The 19,783-nt window shown below is 40.6% G+C and overlaps 1 gene segment (V, D, J or C); it reads left to right on the plus strand.

Annotated features, from left to right (window-relative positions):
• The first annotated feature begins 960 nt into the window (after window positions 1–960).
• Window positions 961–19,435, plus strand: LOC124991440 (immunoglobulin lambda variable 1-40-like). The segment is given in 3 exon segments: window positions 961–1,039; window positions 1,150–1,478; window positions 19,178–19,435. Coding segments are annotated over 3 exon segments (645 nt in total).
• The last annotated feature ends 348 nt before the right edge of the window (window positions 19,436–19,783 follow it).

The following is a 19,783-nucleotide window of genomic DNA, read 5'->3' on the forward strand; positions in this document are numbered from 1 at the left end:
ATCACATTGAACAAATATGAACAAAATCTGATACTCATGCCCAGACCACCCGTATCCCTGCCAGTGCCTAGGAGACAGTGCATACTCATCCATGTCTGAAGACATTCATGAGTCCTACAATCTGAGTTCTTTCAGGGTCTCCAGTCCCTGTGGTATTCCATGTACCAATGGTGGCTGAAGTGCGATATGGCTGTGACTGACCCATAGTCACAACACTCAGTCTCACTTGCTGACAATAAGAGTTACAAACATGTGAACTGAGAAAGCTTGAAAACATGCATGCAAGTATCTTCTAAATGGCAACACATAAGATTTACAATAGGGTTTCTTGCCAAGTCCATGGTGAAAGGACCTTTGGACCAAAGTATTTGTTGTGGATAAAATAGATTGCACCCTGCACGCTAATAAAACCAGAAACCTTATGTTTACCTACTTAATTCTGATCTAAGAAGAATTTATATCAAAGATGCCATCTGAGTCTTGTAGAGGGAGGAGTCAAACGAACTATGCATATTCACTAATGATGAGTCTGAGGAAAGCAAGAAGGCTGCTCGAAGGTAATGGGGTGGTCACCTGAGTGGCTCACTGGCAGAGTCAGAGGGGATGTAGGACTGTGTCAGGGGCTCTGATCACAATGTCACCCAGTGATGTGTATGGGCATGGACAACAGGGGGCGCTGAAGACCAGTTAAGAGGCATCAGTAACCAGAACTGTCATGAGCCACCTGGCCCTGCCTGATCCTCCTTGTTAGGGCTCACAGCTGTGACCTCCCACACCCCTGAGCCAACACAACTCCACCCCTGCACACCCACTTGACATCTTTATGTACAGGAGTATGACACAGGGCCCAGGGTGCAATAGAAATCCTGGAGGAACCTAATTTGCATGAATAGACCCTCCCCTTCTCACAGTATGAAGAGGGCAAGGGAGAGACTTGAGGGAACCTCTGCTCAACTTCAGGAACAGAAGGCAGAGCTCAGGATGACCTTCACCACAGCCTGGTCCTGTCTCCTCCTGTCATTCCTTGTTCAGTGCACAGGTGACGTGATGTGGAGGAGGGATAGGGTCTGGGAGTTCTCTGATATGGGCCCTGATTCTCCTCTTGTTTCTAGACAAAAATCACCATCTCTGTTTCTCTCCCATTTCCAGGGTCCTGGGCCCAGCTGACTCAGCCGCCCTCACTGTCTGGGACTCCAGGACAGAGGGTCACCATCTCCTGCATTGGAAGCAGCACCAATATTGGGAATGGCTATAGTGTGAACTGGTATCAGCAGCTCCCAGGAACGGCTCCCAAACTCCTCATCTATGGTATTAGTAGTAGACCCTCAGGGATCCCTGATCGCTTCTCAGGCTCCAGATCTGGCAGCTCTGCTTCACTGACCATCGCTGGACTCCAGCCTGAGGATGAGGCTGACTATTTCTGTCAGTCTTATGACAACAGCCTCAGTGCTGACACAGTGCTCCAGTCTCATGGGGAAGTAAGACAAGAACCCCTTTAGCATCTGCCAGGAGGACAATCACCATGCAGCATTGCTCAGGCTTGACCTTTGGCTGCAGATGCTACCACTACTATAGGCCCAGCTGAATCTGCTGGTATTTCTCTGAATGAGGAGCCTCTTCTCTTCTGTCCTCAGAGTCATTCACAGCAGCATGCTCCTAGGAAAATGTCTCCATGTAAACAGAAATTCCTCCTCCTTTTTAGCTTGAGGAGTTGAACAGGATGCTGTGGTCTCTTTGCCCTGAAGTTCAGGTGAGGAGGCAGCCAGTGCAACCCTGATCATCTCAGACTTGACCTCTGATGGGCAATTCTGTGACTCCATCATTTATTGTTCCCTATTTCCAGGAATTCTAGAGCTGAATTATCTTCTCCTTAGCCCTTGTTATGCATGTTTATAATTAATCTTTTAGCCCAAATTTATATAAGTTTTCTAACATGAAGTATTTGACAGATAATAACACACACATGAGTGAAAATTTTGACAGATTTTGAGATATTTTCACACTTTTGTGAACATCTGCAGAATCAGGCCAAGGAATCCATCCCCCACCCCACAAGCCTTTTTGCCATTTGGAAATTCTCCCACCATCTCTGCTCACAGAACCTCCCAGGCAACAATCCATTTTTCTCTCTGTGACTATTGGTCAGGTATCTTTTTATATATCTTTTGTATTTGGAAACCCACAGCAGATATTCTTTCTTGAATGACTTCTTCCACTCTAAATATTCCTCTTGAGACCCTTCCACATTGTGTTTAGTTTCCCTTGATTCTACTGAAAACACATCATGTCCTCTGATGGACACTTCACTCTGATCATGTGAGCATTAAAATTTTACTTTACAACTACATCAGTATAGAGAGCAATATAATCCAGCTTTCAATCTATTCACTGTATTACTGATCTGATCTAAGATCTTTTCTTCAAATATTGATGGAAAACGAGCAGAATCCTATTCCTTTTTTATCTGCTCTCTGTTTGCTCTTCTCAGCATCTCCTCATCTGGCCTGTGGGCATGACTACCTGGGTCCTACCTCTCCTCACTCTGGAGAATGACTGTCCTACTTCAGGGCTTGTGGTGGGACTGAGCTAAAAGTCAAGAGTGCTGACATGGATGACTTCCAGGGAGTTAATTGGAAGCAGAAGACCATTGGAGGACAAGGCTCCTGTTCTTTGTGCTAAGGGATCAGAGAGTCTTGAGATATTGCAAGGACCTCTGCCAGGAACTCCACAACTGCAGCACATTTCCAGAAGCCCATTTCATGAGAAGAATAATCCTATGAAAATTGTGGTATCTGCATATGCTGATAAAACAGCTGACACATAGAAGAAGCTCAGGACAGGGACAGGTGATGAAGGTGTGGATTTCCTGCTGTGTCCAGGACTGTGACACATCCAGGAGAAAAGACGACAAAAGCCATCTTGGCACAAGTCCTGCCTGTGGAACCTCCATATGCAGTTTCTGAAGTTCACTGAGTTAAATAAGAAATGAGGTACTTTCATGTTTCTTTCTTAATCTCATGTCAGCTGAGATTCCCAGCGGTTATAACCCATGTCTGGCAAACATCTCATTTTCCAAGGAGATGTGGTAGGACATCTAAGGAGGATGGTTAAGTTGGCAAGATGTGGACCTTAGACTCTTCCCCTTAGTTCCTTTCAGGGATAAAATGTGGATTTGGGTAGTTGCAGCTAAAAGACAAAATGTTTAACAATCCAGGTGTTCTGAGTGCCATCCTGTTTGCTATGCTTTCGTGCATTCTCTCACGTTAAAACCTACTGAGGTGAATTCAAGGGACATACATGGGAGCCCAAAGTGTCCTTTGTATATTTGGAATACAATAGTCAGAAGATGTTTGGAATATCAAAAAAAGAAACAGGGCTCCCACCTTAGGTGGTCATGGTGAGACTGGAATAGTGTGCCTCCAGAGCTTGCTCTGTACAACAACCAGCTGGAGGAAAAGGTCAAGTGAGTGTTCTTTGTTTCCACGGACATAAGGTGAATACTGAGGAAGATAGCTAGCCAGGAAAACTGGACTACTTCCCATGAGACCCACTAGAGGGTCTTTCCGTGAACTCAACAGTAGGTTTATTTGTAAAGAATACACAGAGAGATGCTCCAGGTGATCTAGTGATTAGGATTTAGGTCTCTCACTGCCATGGCCCAAGTTTCACTTCTGGTCAAGCAAACCTTTCTTTTGTTGGTGCATACCTGTAATCCCAGATACTTTGAAGGCTGAGGCAGTGGGATAGCAGGGTGGAGGCAAGCTTCAACAACTCAGGGAGCACCTGTGCAAAACAAAAGAAAACAAAACAAAACCATAGAGAACCTATTCATCCTAATACTTAACTCAAGACATTGAAGTGGTTTCTTTTATTTTTTATTGTAAACAATGGGATACATGTTTTTTCTCTATTTGTACATGGAGTAATGGAATACCATTTGTGCAATCATAAATTTACATAGGGTAATGTTGTTTGATTCATTATGTCATTATTTTTCTGACCCTCCCACCCCACTTTTCCCTCTATACAGTCCTTCCTTCCTCCATTCTTGCCACTCTCCTTAACCCTAACCCTAACCCTAACGCTAACCCACCCACCTCCCATTGTATGTCATCATCAGCGAGATCATTTGTCCTTTGGTTTTTTGAGATTGTCTTATCTCACTTAGCATGATATTTTCCAATTTCATCCATTTGCCTGCAAATGCCATAATTTTATCATTCTTTATGGCAGAGTAATATTCCATTGTATATATATGCCACAGTTTCTTTATCCATTCGTCAATTGAAGGACTTCTAGGTTGGTTCCAAATCTAGCTATGGTTAATTGAGCAGCAATGAACATTGATGTGGCTGTATCTCTGTAGTATGCTGATTTTAAGTCCTTTGGGTATAGGTCAAGCAGTGGGATAGCTGGGTCAAATGGTGGTTCCATTCTAAGTTTTCTAAGGAATCTCCACACTGCTTTCCAGAGTGGCTGCACTAATTTGCAGCCCCACCAGCAATGTATGAGTGTACCTTTTTCCCCACATCGTCACCAACAACTATTGTTGCTTGTATTCTTAATAATTGCCATTCTAATTGGGGTGAGATGGAATCTTAGGGTAGTTTTGATTTGTATTTCTTTTATGACTAGAGATGCTGAACATTTTTTCATATATCTGTTGATTGCTTGTACATCTTCTTCTGTGAAGTGTATGTTCATATTCTTAGACCATTTGTTGATTGGATTATTTGTATTCTTGGTGTAGAGTTTTTTGAGTTCTTTATATATTCGGGAAATTTGTGCTCTATCTGAAATATGAGTGGCAAAGATTTTCTCCCACTCTCTAAGCTCTCTCTTCACATTACTGATAGTTTCCTTTGCTGAGAGAAAGCTTTTAAGTTTGAATCTATCCCAGTTGTTGATTCTTGCTTTTATTTCTTGTGCTATGGGAGCCCTTTTAAGGAAGTCTGATTGGAAGCCGAAATGTTGAAGATTTGTACCTACTTTTTCTTCTATAAGATGCAGGTTCTCTGGTCTGATTCCAAGGTCCTTGATCCATTTTGAGTTGAGTTTTGTGCAGGGTGAGAGATTGGGTTTTAATGTCACTCTTGCATATGGTTTTCCAGTTTTCCCAGCACCATTTGTTGAAGAGGCTATTTTTTCTCCATTGCATATTTTTGGCCCCTTTGTCTAGTATGAGAAAATTGTATTTATTTGGGTTTGTGTCCATGTCCTCTATTCTGTACCATTGATCTACCTGTCTATTTTGGTACCAATACTATGCGTTTTTTTTTCCTATTGCTTTGTAGTAGAGTTGAAGATCTGGTATTGCGATACCCCCTGCTTCGCTCTTTCTGCTAAGGATTGCTTTAGCTATTCTGGGTTTCTTATTCTTCCAGATGAATTTCATAATTGCTTGCTCTATTTCTGAAAGGTACGTCATTGGGATTTTAATTGGAATTGCACTGAATCTGTATAGCACTTTTGGTAGTATGTCGCTCCCGCCAGCAAGAACGACCCGGAGACGTGATGGGTGGCAAACTTCCTTATTAACAGCTGATTCTTCTTTTTATTTTTTTTAGGGAAGTTATTGTCACTTATATAGGTTATATCAACTAATTAGAATATTCATGATATGTGGGGAGAAGATAGACGTATATGGGTGTAACTTGAAGCACCTAAGAATCACGCAAGAATCATGCAGAGGCCCTGACCAATTACTGAGACTTCCTCAAGGTGAAGTTAGTTGTATACGTGCAGAATAGCAGTTTTTCAACCGCACTGGCAGTTTGCCAGGCGCCATCTTGGCCAGGCTCCACCTAGGGCCAGGGGTCCGGCCGAAACCCCGACAGTTCCCCCTTTTTTCTTTTAAAAGAAAAGCTCGGGACCAAGCCTGTCTTAGGCGGAGTGGTCAACCACTGTCCTTACCCGTCATCGGATAACTGCAGAGCATGCTACAGCTCCTGTCTTAGGTTGGTACGGCGTTACCTACTACCTTACCCGTCTGGTCAATGGTCCAGCCTCGCGAGCCACACTTGTGGGGAGCTGCCGGCCTCTAGGGCAGCCATGGCCTGATGGAAGATGATACGATCTCTCGCTTGACTCTGGCGCACACGCATGATAGTGCGTGAGAGGAAGATAACAGCAATGATCATAAGCATGCATAATGCTCCCGTACCAGCCCACTGCTTAATAAAACTGAAAGAGGAGGATAACCAATTTAGCACTTCAGACATTGGAGCTACATCAACTCTAGTAGCATTAAGGCTAGCAATTTGAGATCTAAGAATAGCAGTAAGATTATCAAATGTATAAGACCAATTTGTTTGTAGCTGAGCAGACAAGATTCTAGACAAGTTTGCTGCATAGCTGAAGTTATGATAAGCTATGGGTGTAACACAAAGTCCTCTTAGGTGATAAATGCATCCTACGCTTAACAGTTCCTGCAAAATGTCCATTTGTTCCTGGAGTAAGTCCACCCTCTGGTTCACCAAGAGAATTCCCGCTTTCATGTGTTGATCTACTGTTTGTTGAGTAGACAGAGCAGTAGCTGTCTGCTGGACCACTTCATTAAGCTTAGTTGCTGACTGTACTGATGTCGTCAAGGCTACAGCTGCTGCGGCTGCTGATGCAACTATGGTGGTAATGACTGCTGCGGTGATTCCAAAGTCTCTCTTGTTTCTAGAAAGCAATACTGGCAATTCATCATCTGTAACATAGACTGGGACTGGTAGGAAGGTAGGAACACACATTAAGTCTGCCAGCAGGAACCTAGAAGCATTTTAACATTGAGAGATAGCACAAATCTGAAGTACAATTGAGAGAAGCAGTTGTTTTGTTACATAGTTGAACTGTTCCTCCTAAGAGACTAAAAAGAGGTAGTAAGTTAGTTTATTCCGTGGAAACACACAAACTGAGCCGCAGCTCCAGTAAAGCACCGGGTTACCCTTATTTCCCAGAGTTAAAAAACCCCAAACAAAGAGACAAAGAGAAAGTTTATCTTTAGGGGACCTGAAGGTCTCCTCTATTCCCCCTTTTTGTTTATAAAGAGCATTTTTGAGGGTGAGATGTGTATGTTCAACAATACCTTGTTTTTGTGGGTTATAAGGTACATCTGTGGTTAGAGTTATTTTAATTTTAGTGAGGAATTGGTTCTTACCAATTTTAGTTTTTAGAGAAAAATTTAGACTTTATAATGCAGTACAATCTTTAACAGTTGCTTAACCATAATTGTATAAACCCCTATTTTTAAGACAATTGTTCTAAAGAATAAAACTTAAGAGACACAAAGTTAAGAGTAAATTAGTGTTTCTAAGAAATCCTTGTCATTTTACCATGTCATTTTACCCTATAGATTGAACTTTGGCTTATATCAGAACATTAGTATTTTACCTTAGGAAAAACCTTAAATAGCTTTAGCTGTTTTACATACATACAACCAACTTAGTTACACACAGATTTGTTGAAACTTGTCCTTTGTTACACACAGACTTTCTTACCCAGAAACATTTCCTTTTACCTTTACTAAATATATTTCTATACCCAAAACCTTTTATTTATTTATTTATTTTATTTTTTATTTTTTATTTTTATTTTTTTTTTATCTGTTGACACCTTTTTGTTCACATTTTGAAACAACTCTTATGAAATTTCTGAATTTAGATAAATCACCCTATTTTAATAAGATTAAATATTTTGTTGTTTATAGTACCCTTAATTGAAACACAGTTGAAACTTTTGGGACCCTTTGTATATAGAATTTCACTTGTTAGGACATAACTCTTAGTAACCTTGTTTCTAGTTTAGTGAGGACATAAAGTAATTGTAAACCCTTTTTATTTACCAACCTATGAAAACACCAATAATGTTTAAGTATGATACCCCATGTAATTTAAGAAGTTAAAAGTACTTGATGTTATTTAACAATTAGCATTTTAACTTTGTAAATTAACCAGACGTCTCTACAAACACATTTGAGTAATCCCATACATGTTAACTCCAATTTATTTATTTTATAAAAACCAAGATATCAGACAAGTGTCCTGAACAGGATCCGTTGCCTCTTTCCTGCTGAAGAAAAGTCCTAGAAGCAATTGATATTAGACATTGTTTAACATTAACATTTCATTAGTTTGACCACCTGGAGACTTGTAAGTTATTTTTAAAGATATTTTACTTTTATTAGTTTACCCAATTTAAATTGAACCTTTTTAAATCACGTGAATAAAAGTATTTGGATCCATTTTTAAATTTTAATTTTAAGAGCGCTCAGTTTTGACAAAACATGACATTAGACAGCACAACATAACACATAACACAAAATCAAAGGCCTTGTAACTTTATAGGTAAATGTTCATTGCAATGAAACAGCTGTTTAAAAACTTCAGTTGAATAAAAAATAGAACTGATCAAAAATAAAATCATTAACCTAGGTATGTAGGATCAAAATAATGAGCTCAAAAATACAGCATTAAAGAAAAAACAAAACAAAACAAGAATCCTGAAGAATAAGTTAGTTTTGTGTAGCGGCCCAGGAGTTTAAAACGGACACTTTTTTTTTTCTTTTCTTCTTATCTTTAGGTTACCCCCCTTTTCTCCTTGAGACGCTGTAGTTACATTCCAATGTGGCAGGGGGAGGGAGGATCACCCAGGACTTTACTTTTTAACCCCTTTTTTACCTGGTTGAGAAATCAGGTTAGGTTTGAATGCAGAAAATCACAAAACATTATTTTTTACTACTTTTAAGGAATGGAGCTGCTGAGCTCTCTGCCTAGGGGGACCCTCCCCTAAACTGATTTTTCTCTTTGTGCTCTGTTTGTGGTTTTATTTGTACTTTCTCCTTTTTTTTTTTTTTTTTTTTACTGTGCCACTGTATATTTTTGTAAGCTCAACTCTTGTAAAGCCTTTTGTAACGCCTTTTTTTTGTCTTCTAACTGCTGCCCTATGCTCTCCAATTCCCTTAATGCCTGTTGACTAATTGAACCAGCTTGAGAACACTTTGTTTCTTCACTAATTTTATTTAACTCCATCTCTGAGAGTCCCTCTTCGCTCTCATCAGAATCTGACTGAGCGCTAACAGAGCCCTTTTGTGACTCTTCTTTTACCTTTTCTAACACTTCCTCTCCCTGCGCAACTGCCTTTTGTAAAGTCTCCCGAGGGGAACGCAAACAAGTTCTGACTAATGACCAAACTGCTAACGTCCCTGGGAGCGTTACCGGACAGCGCTTTAAATCTTCCCCCGGGTGTTCCCACTGTGGGATAGTTAGCAATCCTTCCTCCAGAAACCAAGGTGAAATCTCCTCTACCTGCTTTAAAAATGCCCAAGCAGTTTGTCTTTAAGGAAGTGCCGTTAGCTTTAAGAATTTCTTTCAAGGGACCTTCCATTCTACATCTAGCAACCTCGTTCCCCATTTTTTGAGGAAACTTTAACCTCTCGTTCCTAGGAACTTTATCGCAATCACAATATTCTCGTCTCTAGGAAACTTCCCTGTCCACTGACAGATCTGGGTGCACACTTTCACCGATCCGTTGCTCACCTCACTCACCTCTCCGCGGCACGTAAGATTCCCGGGTTTCGGCACCACTTGTCGCTCCCGCCAGCAAGAACGACCCGGAGACGTGATGGGTGGCAAACTTCCTTATTAACAGCTGATTCTTCTTTTTATTTTTATTAGGGAAGTTATTGTCACTTATATAGGTTATATCAACTAATTAGAATATTCATGATATGTGGGGAGAAGATAGACTTATATGGGTATAACTTGAAGCACCTAAGAATCACGCAAGAATCATGCAGAGGCCCTGACCAATTACTGAGACTTCCTCAAGGTGAAGTTAGTTGTATACGTGCAGAATAGCAGTTTTTCAACCGCACTGGCAGCTTGCCAGGCGCCATCTTGGCCAGGCTCCACCTAGGGCCAGGGGTCCGGCCGAAACCCCGACAGTAGTATGGCCATTTTGACAAAATTAATTCTGCGTATCAAAGAACATGGGAGATCTTTTCATCTTCTAAGGTTTTCTTTAATTTCTTTCTTTAGTTCTCATTTAATTTCTTTCTGTAGTTCTCATTGTAGAGGTCTTTCACCTCTTTTGTTTGATTGATTCTCAAGCATTTTATTTTTTTCGAGGCTATTGTGAATGGGGTAGTTTTCCTAACTTCTCTCTCAGAAGATTCATCACTTATGTATGAAAGTGCATTATATTTATGAGCATTGATCTTGTAACCTGCTACTTTACTAAATTCACTTATGAGTTCTAAAAGTTTTCTGTTGGGATTTCCTGGCTCCTCTAAATATATAATCATGTCATCTGTGAACAGGGATTATTTGAGTTTTTCTATTCCTATTTGTATCCCTTTAATTTGTTTGGTTTGTCTAAATGCTCTGGCTAGAGTTTCAAGGACGATGTTGAATAGAAGCGGTGAAGGAGGGCATCCCTGCCTTGTTCCAGTTTTTAGGGGGAATGCTTTCAGTTTTTCACCATTTAGAATGATATTGATCATGGGCTTAGCGTGGATGGCCTTTATAATGATAAGGAATGTTCCCACTATCCCTATTTTTTCTAGTGTTTTGAGCATGAAGGGATGCTGTATTTTATCAAATGCTTTTTCTGCATCTATTGAAATAATCACGTGATTCTTAACTTTAAGTCTATTGATATGGTGAATGACATTTATTGATTTCCGGATGTTGAACCAACCTTGCATGCCTGGGATAAAACCCACTTGATCATGGTACACTATCTTTTTAAATATATTTTTGTATGCGATTTGCTAAAATTTTGTTGAGAAAATTTGCATCAATGTTCATGAAGGATATTGGTCTGAAATTTTCTTTCCTCGATGTGTCTCTGTCTGGTTTAGGTATCAGGGTGATATTGGCTTCATAAAATGAGTTTGGGAGGGTTCCCTCCTCTTCTACTTCATGGAATAGTTTGAGGAGTATTGGAATGAACTCTTCTTTAAGGGTTTTGTAGAACTCGGCTGAGAACCCATCTGGTCCTGGACGTTTCTTTGTTGGTAGGCTTTTGATGACCTTTTCTATTTCATTGCTTTAAATTGAATTATTTAAGTTGTGTATTTCCTCCTGATTCAGTTGAGGTAATTCATATGTCTCTAGAAACTTGTTGATATCTTTGAGGTTTTCTGTTTTGTTGGAATATAGATTTTCAAAATAGCTTTTAATTATGTTTTGTATTTCACTTGTGTCTGTTGTGATATTTCCTTTATTTCCTTGTTCATTCCAAATTTTAGTAATTTGAGTTTTCTCCCTCTTTCTCCTTGTTAGTGTGGCTAAGGGTTATTCAATTTTGTTTATTTTTTCAAAGAACCAACTATTTATTTTGTTAATTTTTCCAATTTTTTTTTTTGCTTCAATTTCGTTGATTTCAGCTCTGATTTTAACTATTTCCTGTCTTCTACTACTTTTGTTGTTGGTCTGCTCTTCTTTTTCTAGGGCTTTGAGCTGTAGTGTTAAGTGTTTTATTTGTTGATTTTTACTTCTTTTGTTGAATGCGCTCCATGAAATAAATGTTCCTCTAAGTACTGCTTTCATAGTGTCCCAGAGATTTTGATATGATGTGTCTTTGTTCTCGTTGACTTCTAAGAATTTTTTTATTTCCCTCCTGATGTCATCTGTTATCGATTCATTATATAATAGCATATTATTTAATCTGCAGGTATTGGAGACATTTCTGTTTTTTATTCTGTCATTTATTTCTAATTTCAACCCACTATGATCTGATAGAATAGAAGAGAGGATCTCTATTTTCTTGTATTTTCTAAGAGTAGCTTTGTGGCATAAAATATGGTCTATTTTAGAGAAGGATCCATGTGCTGCTGAGAAGAAAGTGTATTCGTTCTTTGTTGGATGGTATATTCTATATATGTCCGTTAAGTCTATATTGTTGATTGTGTTATTGGGATCTATGGTTTCTTTATTCAAATTTTGTTTGGAAGTTCTATCAAGTGGTGAGAGAAGTGTGTTAAAATCGCCTAGTATTATTGTGTTGTGGTCTATTTGATTTCTGGAATTGAGAAGGATTTGTTTGACATTTGTGGATGAGTCATTCTTCAGGACATAGATATTTATGATTGTTATTTCTTGCTGATTTATGCTTCCCTTAAGCAGTATGTAATGTCCCTCTTTATCCCTTCTGACTAGTTTTGGCTTAAAGTCCACATTATCTGAGATGAGGATGGATACTCCAGCTTTTTTGCTGTGTCCATGTGCATGGTATGTTTTTTTCCATCCTTTCACCTTTAGTCTATGGGTTTCTCTTTCTATGAACTGAATCTCTTGCAGGCAGCATATTGTTGTATTTTCTTTTTAATCCAATCTGCCAATCTATGTCTTTTGATTGATGAGTTCAGGCCATTAACATTCAGGGTTATTATTGTGATATGTTTTGTATTCCCAGTCATTTGACTAATTTTTTTTTTGGCATGATTTGGTTTCTCCTTTATTTGGCTATTCCTTTAGGGTTGTTCCTCCCTTTGCTGATTTGCATCGTTGTTTTTCAACTCTTCCTCATGGGATATTTTGCTGAGAATGTTCTGTAATGCCTGCTTTCTTTTTGTAAATTCCTTTAGCTTTTCTTTATCATGGAAGGATTTTATTTTGTCGTCAAATCTGAAAGTAAGTTTTGGTGGGTATAAGATTCTTGTTTAGCATCTGTTTTTTTTCAGGGCTTGGTAAATGTTATTCCAGGTCCTTCTAGCTTTTAGGGTCTTTATTGAAATATCTGCTGATATCCATATTGGTTTCCCTCTGAATGTAATTTGATTCTTTTCTCTTGTGGCATTTTAATTCTGTCTTTATTTTGTATGTTAGGTATTTTCATAATAACGTGTCTTGGTGTGGTTCTGTTGTAATTTTGTGTATTTGGAGTCCTATAAGCCTCTTTCACCTGGGTTTCCATTTCATTCTTCAGATTTGGGCAATTTTCTGATATTATTTTATTGAATAGATATTTCATTCCTTTGGTTTGTTTCTCTAAGCCTTCCTCAATCCCAATAATTCTTAAGTTTGGCCTTTTCATGATATCCCATAATTCTTGGAGATTCTGTTCATGATTTCTTACCATCTTCTCTGTTTGGTCAACTTTGTTTTCAAGATTAAATATTTTTTCTTCAATGTCTGAGGTTCTGTCCTTCAGGTGTTCTATCCTATTGGTTATGCTTTCTATGGAGTTTTTAACTTGGTTTATTGTTTCCTTCATTTCAAGGATTTCTGTTTGGTTTGTTTTTTCAGTATCTCTAACTCTTTATTGAAATGATCTCTTGCTTCCCCTATTTTCTCTCTTAAGTGTTGATTGGTGCGATTATTTAATGCCTGCATTTGCTCTTTCATCTCCTCCTTCAATGCCTGCATTTGCTCTTTCATCTCCTCATTTGCTTCCCTGATTGTTTTAATTATGTAGATTCTGAACTCCCTTTCTGACATTTCTTCTGCTGTGCTGTCATTGGGTTTTATTGATTTAGTATCTAGGTTTGCTTGGGACATTTTCTTCTCTTGTTTTCTCATAGTGGTCAGATGTCAGTGGGACTCTGAGATATTGCAGATTTCCTCTATTGGCTTATTGTCCCTATAGATTTCCAGTATATCACCTCCCAGTCTTCAGTAGCGTGAAGTCTTAGAGGAACTTGATAATGGAGTGCCTCCAAAGAAAGCTGCCCCTAGCCTGCTACTGGTTCCAGGGCTGGGGGTTGGCTCTGTGTTGAAAAGCTCTCACTGGGTGGCCTGCTCCAAGAAGCTGGCTGTGGATGGAGCCTGCTGCCGGAGGGAGCAGGGCTGCTTGGAGGAGTCTCTGGCTGCCCTGCCCTGGTCCCAGAAGCCACCTGCGGGCCGGGCCCCACTCCTGGGTCCGGGTCTTGGAGCTGGCTCTGTGCATAAAGGCTCTCACTGGGTGGCCTGCTCCAAGAAACTGGCTGTGGATCGAGTCTGATGCCGGAGGGAGCAGGGCTGCTTGGAGAAGCCTCTGGCTGCCCTGCTCTGGTCCCAGAAGCTGCCTGTGGGCCAGGGCCCCCTGCTGGGTCCAGGGTTTGGGGATTGGCTCTGTGCGGAAAGGCTCTCACTGGGCAGCCTGCTCCAAGAAGCTGGCTGTGTAACGAGCCTGCTGCTGGAGGGAGCAGGGCTGCTTGGAGAAGAATCTAGTTGCCCTGCTCTGCTCCGAGAAGCAGCTCCTATCCAGGCCTGCCGCTTGGGCCGAGCTTCACCCGGTGGGAGAGACTCACCCTGTGGCTCTATGTTAGTCCAAGTCTCTCAATGCCTCCCCTTCTTGAATCCTGGGTTCTGGAGGGACGGGAGATGCATTCACCCTCTAGTCCGCCATCTTGGATCCCCTGAAGTGGTTTCTGATCATTAATTTTTATGAATGTTGCTTTGGTGAGCAACTTGAAAGGTGTCCAGGAATTTGGTGGACATAAGACTGTGCATCAAATGTGTGCACATATAGTGTCATAGTTTCCAAATGCCAGATCTTTTAGAGGGCTAATCATAATTATCTGCCTCTGTATAGTATGCCTTGGCTCAGGGTCTGCTTTGCCCTATAAAGGAGAATCAGAGGTGGTTTGTGCTAGAGCTGGACATAGCATGACAGGTGGAAGAGCTATTGTCCTTCTTCTCCCCTGCAAGTTTTCTTCTGCATGCTGACAGGCATGTATTGAGTTAAGTATTGAGTTAAGTATCAGGATAAAAATGAACACATGGAGAATCATCATTCATCACACACAGTTGTAAAGTTGTGCGAGCAAAAATTTTGCTGTGTTATTTCACATCACAGAATTGCATTTTTTATTCATGAAGAATGACAAATGGTCTGATAACAAAGGACCATTTCTAAGCCTATGCATCTGAATGCTAATAGATATTGCCATAATGTGTATTTAGTGGGTGTTTGATTTAGTATAAAGCACTACTTGCTCCATATGGGCAGATCAGCAAGATTGAATTTAGATGAGGCAGATGCAAGCAGACAACAGGGAATCTGCTCCTCCTGATCAGCAGTGTGGGAAAGAGTGTCCTCTCTAATATGAGGCTTGTCTCTGACTGTCACCCACATTAGGCACTGGCTTGTGAACATTCTTCTCAATTAAACATGGATTAATTCACAGGTAGGTTATTGGCAGGCCACAAAACAAGTCTTAAGAAATTGAAGAGGAGGGAGTTCTTTTCATCTTTCTCTAAGAGGCTAGTTGTTTTCTCCTGGTATGTGTTACTGACATTGATAATTCTCCTAGAAACAATGTGTGCTGTCATGCATACAGCATTGTCAATTAGGAAAACCCTAAGAGCTGGGCATGTAGGCACACACTTGTAACTCCAGCAGTTTTGGAGGGCCAGGAAGAATGGTCACAAGTTCAAAGCCAGCCTCAGCAACATAGCAATGCCCTAAGAAAGTTAGCAAGACTCTCTTTCTAAAAAACAGCAGTTGTGGGTGTTGCTGGGTATATAGCTCAGTGACTAAGCTTCTCTGGGTTCAATCCCTTACCCCCAAAATGAAAAAACAAAAACAACAAACAAAAACACCAGTAAAGTCCTTCAGAGTTGCTTTTTATTGAGGAGTGTTGTCATGTAGTCTTGGTTGACCATTTGCATAACTGACTTTATCTCCACTGAAATAGTTAAAAAAATGAAAATGGTAAAAAAAGAAAATTTATCCCTCTAACTTGGAGCATTTCCTCTTTCTTTTTTCTTTTATATAACCCTGCAGATTAAATTATCAAAATAATTTTCCACTTAATCCTTCTCTACATCCAATGAGAAGCTCAAAATGAAGAACTTTATCCTCATATTGGCCATGAAAACAATTCCTTTACTCATTCAAAACATTCATGAGTGAGGTCCAATTTTAATTACCTTTTCCCTTGGTAACTTCCACTTATGAAAGAATGAATTGGGTACTTGAAGGGAGAAATGTTGAAGAGGAAGAAATACCAAGGAGGTGGAGAAAAAGAGGGAATGAGCAGTTACTGTGGAAGGACATCAAATGATGCTATGTGTAAATACCAATATATCATAGTGAATCACCATTTTATCAATAATTTCAGTGCAGTAAGTAAAGCAAACCAGAGATGAGATCAGCATAGTAGAGAAATGGGTTTAGGGGAGGGGGTAAGAAAAGAAAATGGAGAATACTGGGGAATGAAATTGATCAAATTATGTTTTCTGTATAAATGTATATGTGTACAGTGAATTCTTCTCTTACATATTATTATAATAAACTAATGAAGCATGTATACAAAATAAAGACAAGTATGTTAATGATAAAAAATTCAGATAAGTTTAAGAGCATGCAATATTAAAATTGAGTCACACACATCTGGGAATAATTTCAACAAACAAAAACAGACACTAGATATAAACGGGAATGCTCAAAAAAAACTCAAGAAAGGAATGTGAGATAGTCTTGGAAATACAGAAGCAATGCCATACAAATAATTCAACAATTCTTAATCCAATGAGTCCTCACAACTTTAGTACATGAGGCCTCCAGGGGGCACTGTGGATATACGTAGAAGTCTGTTAGAAACAAGTGGTTTAGCTTTATTGTGCATGAACAGTTGCTCAGTGGACCATGCACAATGTTAGTGCAGCTGCTTCATGCCATGGGGAAAATCCACAGCACACACCCTGAAAATCTAAGTGCTGTTAGGATGATGGATCTTGTTTTGGAAGTTGATGGTAAAAGGCTCATATTTATATAATACACTACCCAAACATGCCCTTCACCAGGCAATACAGTAGGAAATCACGGGTCAGCAGACGTCTGGCCTAAACCTTAGGGCCAGGGCATCCTTGCACAATGCACACCACAGCCTGGACACATCTTTCCTTCTCATTCAGTGTTCAGGATGATAGAGACGTCAGAGTCCAGCCATTGAAGTGGCCCTCTGTACTCCTTCCTCATTCTAGACACGTTTTGTTTCGATTTTAGTGTCTACTTCTCACATTGTGAGACTGAGGAGCCTTCACTTGCTCAGGAGGGACAGTCACTCTCATCTGTGACTCCATCAAAGCTTTGGTCACCAATGATCACTTCACATACTTGTTGCAGCAGAAGTCTAACCAAGGGCTTGGGAGTCTGATCTGAAACACAATTGACAGACACTCTTGGTCACTTTCCTGGCTATCAGGCTCCCTTGTTGAAGGCAAAGCTGCTTGACCCTCTCAGGTGCCCAGACTGAGGGTGAAACAGATTCAGTGTGTGATACATTACAGTGATGCTCAGCACAGTCAGACCCAGATGGGCAACAGAGACCTAAACCTGCATGTGACTTAGCCAGAATAGGAACGTGATCACAGTATTTGGGAATCAGAAGACCATAAGACAGACATTGACCGCTCTGGCAGCTCAATGATGACTGTCTCCAGAGAAAGGCTAAGAAAAAGGACTTGTTATGTTCTGTTCCTGTTTAAGTGCAAAATGGAGAGTATTTGTGAATTGTTTGTGAGGAAAGGTTCCACAAATTAGGGAATTCAATTATTTTTTGTTCCAAAAGGGTCATTAACATCTGAATCTGATCTGAAGACTGAGGCCAAAGCATTTCTTTTCCAGTGGTTAGCATCTCCAATGATGTTCATTTTGCAATAAGTCTGAAAGAGAAATACCTACTTTCATGTAGTAATAAAATTCATTTCATCGTACTTAATTTTTGTACAATGCAAGGATATACCATGTCACTTTAAAATATACTGAAGAACACATGCTTCCTGAGTTGTCCGTTAGCTTCTTTTAGGTCACCATTGTTAGGGACCTATAGCTGAGTGTTGTGCTGTGGTGTGCCTACCCAGCTAGCAGAGATCATGCCCTGTCCTCTGAATGATGTCTGAGTCCAGGCAGTGCCTCCAAGACACCTCCATCATAAGCAGGGACTGGCAGGCAGCCTGTGCACCCAGAGGACAGCTGCATGAGAAACCTGTGCACTACTTTCAGGGCCAAATCCTGTGGACCTTTAGCTCTGACTCCAAACAGCTGTGCATTGCCTCAGTTAATTTTCCTAAACAAGAGGTATATTATCTCTTAATCAATATATTCACTGGCATTTATTATTGGTCAGCAATGGAAGTGGGGAAATCCATAAGATAGTGGTGAGCATAGGATGGAACCATACTATAACAATATGAAAACGTCTTTCTATCAGAAAAGTCATGGAATGTTTTGACATCTTTCCTTGAAAACCCATCCTCTGCTCTTTCTTGAACTCAACCACAAAAGCCCCAAGTCTGCTGATTTCTTTCTCAAGCCCATTAGTAACTTCCTTTTTATCTCCCATGCTTTCCTTATTTCTATTGAATCCAGTCAGTCATACACTGTACTCTTTTAAAGTCCCAAACACTAAGCCATAAAGCCCATATGCACCAGTCTTAGGAGGAATCAGGTAGGGAGAGAGAACCCTATTTTCACTAGGCGCCTCGGAAATGGGTTCAGAGCTGACCTGATCCCATTCTTCATTTTCAGCATATGTATTTTTTATTGCATGTAGAGTTTGTATATAAGACCCTCCTTCCTCTGTGAATTCCACATAAAAAGGGCTGAATTGTGTTTCCTATTTCCATGGAGTGTATGGTGGGGCAAATAGAAAATTAAAGACTTAGATGAGATAGGAAGCTAGTGCTAGGGCTGTTCCTCACTCTGTCCTGGGGTAGGAGGAAGTGGTACTGAGGAATTTGTGGGTGCAGGAACCTCTGTCAGGACCACCTCTCACCTGGACACAGGTATCATGCACCTAAGTCTGGGCAATGTAGAAAATATTTGTCTGCCATTGAGAGGTTTGGGGCTTGAAAGGGAGAACCTTGACACCTGCCCTCTGGTCTCAGCATAGAGCTCACTATTTCCACAAGCTAGCACCTCTCTAGGCACCTAAAAATTCCCAGGGCAGGCACACTCCAGGTACACCTCTCCCAGAAAAGACACACAGCCAGGAAGGGGCTTGTTGGCCTAAGTAAAGGGCACAGATATGCATGAATGGATCCTCCATTTTCTTCTGGGTTTTGAGTGCTAGTAAGAGCGTCCTGGGGCGTGTTTGCTTCAGCAGAACTCTGTGGTGTGTATACCCTAGCCTGGACCCCAGTCCTCTTCTTCACCCTCCTCCTGTACTGTACAGGTCAGCATGGTCCTCAGGATCCTGACTCATGTTAAATGCTCTTTCTTTTTGAGCTTTTCCAGATATGATGAATTTCTGTGTTTTTAGGTTTCCTCCTCAGCTTGTGCTGACTCAGTCACCCTCTGCATCTGCCTCCCAGAGAGCCTCAGTCAAGCTCACCTGTATCCTGAGCACAGCACCTACTTCATTTCCTGGTACCAGCAACAGCCAGGGAAGGCCCCAGTGTTCCTCATGGATGTTAACAGTGATGGAAGCCACAAGAAGGGGAATGGGATTCCTGATCGCTTCTCTGGCTCCAGTTCTGGGTCTGAACTGCTATTTAAGCAATTCCAACATCCAGCATGAGGATGAAGCTGACTATAACTGTGGTGTATCTCATAGCATTTGGGTAAACTACAGTGACTCAGGTTAATAGAGTAGAGAGACCAAAACTCTTCTTTTCAATTAGCAAGGTTGCCACATGGCTCTCAGAAAGTTTCTGGTGTCCAAAGTATCTGAAATGCTGATTAAAATTTTACAAGAAGCGACCCTGATGCATTTTTGTTCTTGCCACAAATTCCCTGGAAAACAGTTCATTGGGCAAGATTCCTACGGAGTGAAGATATCTGTAGCAATGTGTACATATTGTGACATATTCCACCGTCCCTAGTGGTGCATTTCCTCCATGTCTTGCCATGCAGTTCTCCTTTCCAG

This window comes from Sciurus carolinensis, chromosome 8, assembly GCF_902686445.1.
Source record: "Sciurus carolinensis chromosome 8, mSciCar1.2, whole genome shotgun sequence".
Lineage (NCBI taxonomy): Eukaryota > Metazoa > Chordata > Mammalia > Rodentia > Sciuridae > Sciurus > Sciurus carolinensis.